This window comes from Eriocheir sinensis, unplaced genomic scaffold (genome assembly GCF_024679095.1).
Source record: "Eriocheir sinensis breed Jianghai 21 unplaced genomic scaffold, ASM2467909v1 Scaffold584, whole genome shotgun sequence".
In the NCBI taxonomy this organism is placed as follows: Eukaryota; Metazoa; Arthropoda; class Malacostraca; order Decapoda; family Varunidae; genus Eriocheir; species Eriocheir sinensis.
The window spans coordinates 281,518-287,443 of record NW_026111925.1 but is presented as its reverse complement, the minus strand read 5'-3'; the positions used below and the strand labels follow the sequence as shown (position 1 = coordinate 287,443).

General features: G+C 49.5%; 1 protein-coding gene across 1 annotated transcript; it reads left to right on the top strand.

Moving 5' to 3' along the window:
* Positions 1–316: 316 nt before the first annotated feature.
* LOC126993220 (xanthine dehydrogenase-like) lies at positions 317–5,859 on the top strand. Its single transcript, XM_050852092.1, has 8 exons — positions 317–357; positions 990–1,066; positions 1,949–2,112; positions 2,644–2,804; positions 4,623–4,752; positions 4,856–4,918; positions 5,258–5,341; positions 5,679–5,859. The coding sequence occupies exons 1-8, from the start codon at positions 317–319 to the stop codon at positions 5,814–5,816; spliced, it is 858 nt and encodes a 285-aa protein (XP_050708049.1). The 3' UTR covers positions 5,817–5,859.
* The last annotated feature ends 67 nt before the right edge of the window (positions 5,860–5,926 follow it).

The window sequence follows — 5,926 nt, the reverse complement described above, 5'->3', positions numbered from 1 at the left end:
TGTGAGGCTGTCAGACTAATTCATTAATCTTAAGCCAGGAAAAGTCAGATTACCGGGCAGCAATAACTCAGTGGAATACACTACTGGAAGAGGACGTGTGCGCCAAAACACTCACAGTTCAAAATAAAAATAGGATGCTTCAAGAGACGGGGCACTAAGAGCTTGACTCACCTGTAAACACATGATTAGGTAAGCACACACACACACACACACACACACACACACACACACACACGCTTATTCTTCACCCAGTGCGTTCTGAAAGTGACAGGATAAGTGGGTGGGGACTAAGAGGGGCGAATACAGCTGAAACACAATGCACGCCACGGCCATGTTGACTCTGGGCTCCCTGCGAGGGCCCTCCCGGCTCACCTGCCCTTCGTGGCGGTGGAGACTGGCGACGTACGGTGATCAGCAGACCTTTCCCGCACCAGGGTTAAAGGACAGGCTAATCTCCCACCAGAAGCACCGCAAATTAAAGCTCCCGAGTAGTGACTGCGACCGTATGACGAGGATTATCACTGACACCGGCCGCCCTGCTTTCCCAAAAACTCACGAGCAGAAACAAAAGCTGGACGTTATGGCGAGCGGCGATTTTTTTTTTTTTTTTTTTTCCGTAGGGGCAATACCCCAAGGGAGGAAGGCGGTGCATGCCGCGCAACAACCCAGACGGCGGGTAGAGAGATGACCAATTCTTTCAAGTGGGGGAGCCCCAACAACGGGGCTGGGGGTGTCGGAAAGAGCCCACCTTTCCACTTCCACTGGCACCGGAAAGGATTCGAACTTGTACGCTCCAGCACCCTGCCGGAGCGCAAGGCGGAGACTCTACCACTGGACCACGGGAGCCCCCCAGCGACTGTTTTACAAAGACTTTTTTTTATATTGGAAGGGGACGACAAAGGAATCTAGCTAGAGAGTTCAGAGCGACTCCTGACGACAGACATATCAAATTTATTTCACGCTACTCCTAATCTGCCCTTATATTACAGTCCCCCCTCTATATTACCTGCATCAGTGCAGCACGTAAGCCAGCCTGTCTCCCCTGTCATCCACCGAGCATACGGGGGTAATATTACTAGCAATAACAATAGCATGACGCTACTATCACTACTACTACCGCTATTACGTACTGGAACTGTTACTACCACGTTTTACCCTTACAGTCGGGGACGTTTCGCGTCGTTCCTGCATGACCATCATGCAGCTGCTAGGTATACAAACAATTTGCTGAAACGCCAGACTTTTCTCTTTACTACACTCCCTCACGACCACTGCGTATAACGAAACACGAGAAATTAATCTAGACGAGGAAAGGTTTTGCCGACGCCGGGGGATCGAACCCGCGACCAGGGAGACGGAAGTGCCACTCCTTAACCAGTCGGCCAAAGAGGAACCCCTCTCGCAGAATGAGTTATGGGAGGCTCGCCCATCATCAGGCAAGTCAGCTGCAGATACTATCACTATTACAGCATACCACTACTATTATTGCTATTTGCTACTACCATATTATTACTACGATCTGCTACTACTATTATTTCTACTACTATCTGCTACTACCATTATTACTACCACTATATCTGCTACCACCATCACTACCCTTATTGCAGTAGGGGACGCCGCGCCCACCTCGCCCCCAAGGCCGTGAGAAGGTCTTGCTCGCCCCTCATTCCTTCGCGACCAAGGGCTGCTATGGGCACTCGTACCACCATCATTACTATTACTATCTGTTACTACCATTATTACTAATACTGTCTGCTACTACTATCATCTATCACTACCCTTATTGCAGTAGGGGACGCCTCGATCGCCCACCTCGCCCCCCAGGCCGAGAGAGGGTCTTGCTCGACCAAGGGCTGCTATGGGCACTCGCACCACCGTCATTACTACCACTATATTCTACTATCATTATTACTACTACCATCTGCTACTGCCGTTATTACCTTTGCAGTCGGGGACGCCTCGCCCACCACACGGCTGGCCTCGTTCCTGCGTGACCAGGGGCTGCTGGGGACTCGCACCACCTGCTACTCCGGGGTGTGCGGCGCCTGCACCGTGGTGGCCACGGTCACGGACCCCAACACCGGGGCCTCCAGGACCATGACTATCAACGCCGTGAGTACCGCCGGACTGAGAGTGAGGGGCAACTCCGGGGGACGAGGTCACAGGGGTCATGACCAAGGATAAGGGAAAGTGTGTGTGCCTGGGATGACCTGTTCCGGGATACCAAATCAGCCTTTCACTTATCCTTGGCCATGGCTCTCCCCACAGTCCACAGAGGGTGTGCCTTTGCAGCGGTGGTTCTTGCTGAAGTGTGTTATTAACTTACCATTGACCTATAGGGAAACCAGACTGGTGAGTCCATTTTGGCGTTGGCTCTCGCGGGTCTTTTCTCCTTTCCTCCCCTCTGCTCTGTCACACAGTCCCAGCACCTAATTTTCCTCTCCTATGTCACCTATAACTAACATATGAGAGGAAGAGATATAGGTGTTGGGACTGTGTGGCAGAGCAGATCGAGGGGAGGAAAGGACCCGAGGGAGCCAACGCCAAAATGGACTCGCCAATCAGGTTTCGCTATACCGGTAGTTCTTGTTTGTTCTCTTTTTTCATTGTGTTGGTGGTTGAGTGTGTTGCGTTGTGTTGCAGTGCCTTGTGCCGGTGCTGGCGTGCGTGGGCTGGGAGCTGACCACCATCGAGGGGCTGGGCAACAAGTATGACGGCTACCACGCCATTGAGAAGCGCCTCACCGAGTACTCGGGGACGCAGTGTGGCTGGTGCACCCCCGGCATGGTCATGAACATGTATGGGTGAGTGTGTGTGAATGTTTTTACCTATTGTACGTATTTCCCTTGTTGTAGCATACAGGGCCTCCTGAGCTACAATTAATCGCGTACCTACGTGGTCCTGTCGCCATACCCGTATTTATAATGGACCGTATTGGCTATACAGGCAGCGCCACACGCGGCCACTCAGTGAACTGTCAAAGCAGTACTTTCCATAGAACTCAAGTTTGGTACTAGAGTGCGTCTGAGGCTGCCTCCAAGATACAAGGCCTTGGTGCCGCCACCGCTCCAAGCCAACGACTACACACACTTTACTCCTACCCCATTTCCTGACTCTACTATTTGACATGGAGAACAACTGATATCGAGTAGGAGTGAAGTGTGTGAAATCATCGGCTTGGGGCGACGGCGACATCATGGCCGTGTATCCCTGAGACAGCCTCAGACGCACTCGAGATCTATTCTATAATTTGAACTCTATGGAAAATTCAGCTTGGAGTTGAGTGGCCACATGTGGCGCTGCCTGTATAGCCAATACGGTCCATTGGTCCACTTTTTTCCCTTCGCCACATAAGCTAAATCATTCCAAGTATTTGTATTTCTATGGAGGAAAACTATTTTTTTGTGTCGGTAAGACATGTTCCCGGTTCACACGAGCAAAGTTTCCCTATGTTTCGGCACAAGGTTGCGCCGAAACTCCGGCACCCTTGTAAACAAATTCCCGTGTTCCCGTGGTTCCGTGAAGACGGTCATCTTGCTCCTGTTTTGGGAAACTCTTGTGACCTTCTCAGTTCAAAATTACAGTCATATACAGTGTCAGACGAGTTGGTGTGGCTTAGAAGTGTAGTAAAATCCCTGTGCGAGTTACCAGTAGAGCATAGATGCCTCGATTTGGGACCCGAGAGATGCTGATTACTCCAAACACAAGCTTCGTGCAAAGCTCTTCTCCAATATAGCCCAGTGAAATCAAGACTCAGTACCAAATAATGGGCACTTTGTCCGGAGTCCATTTTTTTTACTCTACATAAATATAAACAACCAGAACGATCGCTTTTGGTGGATGGAAAACGATTTTACCAATTTAATTCATTACAACACAATATATTTCAGTACTCAATACCCTATCAACGTACTCCTGGCATATTCATGAACACAGGTCTCTATTGAAAGGAGGTCTAAAATTATACATCAGACACGTCAAAAAACAAAAAAACGCGCCAAAATTCAGCCGTGGACTTGGTGTCACAGGTGGTGTTTGTAAACACTAGATAGTGCGAGACTGGCCGCAAGGTGCGCTGCCGGTCGCAGAAACAAACTCCAGGTATCGTGTGAACAAGTGGTCCAGCAAAGAAGGAATAAGATGCCGAGAAAACGGGAACACGAGATGCCGGCACAGAGGAAAATTTGCCCATGTGAACCGCGCTGATTTTTTTTCTTGCATCCACTTAACTCAGCGACTTCACTTCCCCTTTTCAACAGTAGGATTGAAGTCATAAGTTTGTGTACTCTGTGTGTGTGAAGCAAGGGGACTGTAGCTATATTGTTTGGTTGGTGTGTATACCCACGTGGGATGTGGCCTGCCGTCAGATGAACAATGAGACAGGCAGTTGTATCATTCATGTCATTATTATTAGGGTTGTCATATCTTGGCAGTGATAACAGAGCACACTGAGCCCATGCACTTATGACAGGAGACTTGGGTGACTGCGGGCCTTGACTCCACGTGTAGGTATATACCCACTCCAAGCAAGGGTAGAAAGAGGCCCCCTTGCTACTGTGGGCATGGCACCCTACAGCTCTCTACTGACAGGTGTGTCCAAACCAATGTGTGTGTGTCTGCAGGCTGTCCCAGAGCAAGGCCCAGTGGACGTCCGAGGAGGTGGAGCACCAGCTGGACGGGACGATGTGTCGCTGCACTGGCTACCGCCCCATCCTGGAGGCCTTCAAGTCCATCACGCCGACGGATATTGAGGTGGGTAGCTCCCCTTCAGGGTGGCTGGCAGGCAGTGTGCTCTTAAACTGTTTTATTACGAAGTGTTGGGAGTCACAGTTTTGAGTTCTACTGTCTGTTGCAGGATGCCCACAAGACAAGGTGCTCCTCTGCCGGCAAGGAATGCTGCAGGAAGAAGCAACAGGAGGTGAGAGGGGCAAGGCTGCTTCCATGTTTCATGATGCCATTGTACCTAATAGATTTAAGCCTCCACAGAGTCTGAGTCTGATCCTTATTCTGTATTGATGTATATAACTTGGTTCACAGACACCACTCACACTTTCAGTCCCTCCACCTCTTGCAGCAGACAAAGCTCATATAATAAAGCAAGTCTATAAACTGGCATAAATCACAGTATTGATGATAGTTGTAACTCATGGTGGAGGAAAGTATTTATTACATGTCTTATTAGAGCAAAGTAATGTACAAGATGCATAAGACTGAAAGGTTACTTTACTGACCAGTGCTGAACCTGACTTACTTGCAGAGGAAGGCAGCCAAGAAGCAACAGCGTGTTCCCCGCTCCCTGCAGCTCAAGGCGTCCACCTGGCACCAACCTACCACACTGCAGGTCACTCTCACACTCACTGCTCCTGTCTCACTATCACAGATCTAACATAAACTTTGCCATGTCCATGAAAGATAGTTCAACACTTGATAATTCAAGAATTGCTGCCTGACATATAGATTTCATGAGGGAGGCACAGGAGGGGGAGACTTTTGGGTTTCAGGAGGAGCAGAAGTTGTGTTAAATGAAATGAACAATTCAGTTTGAGAAGAATAGAAGAGGCTGGTAGAACTTTTAGAGGCTCAAGTCCCTCTTTGGCTCTACCATTGGAGTCAAGATGAAAGGAAAGGGAATAAGGTAATGTTATGGAGTAGTTTAGCCTAATGTTGCTCTCCTGAAGGAGCTGCTTGACATCCTGGGTGGCCTTCCTGACGGGACAAGCTACACGCTGGTCTGTGGCAACACTGCCCAGGGTGAGTGGCCCATCTGTCCCTGTCCTGGCTGTGTTATGTTCATCTGTCTTGTTGCCATGTCCTAAGAGACCTCAGAGTAAGCATACAGTGTGTGTGTGTGTGTGTGTGTGTGTGTGTGTGTGTGTGTGTGTGTGTGTGTGTGTACTATATCTGACTCTCCACAACCCACCCCTGT

Excerpts from the sequence above, each read along its gene's own strand:
- LOC126993220 (XM_050852092.1), top strand. The coding sequence starts at position 317 with ATGCACGCCACGGCCATGTTGACTCTGGGCTCCCTGCGAGG. Across the intron at positions 4,753-4,855 it reads TCACGCCGACGGATATTGAG|GATGCCCACAAGACAAGGTG; the intron begins GTGGGTAGCTCC and ends TGTCTGTTGCAG. Across the intron at positions 5,342-5,678 it reads ACCAACCTACCACACTGCAG|GAGCTGCTTGACATCCTGGG; the intron begins GTCACTCTCACA and ends GCTCTCCTGAAG.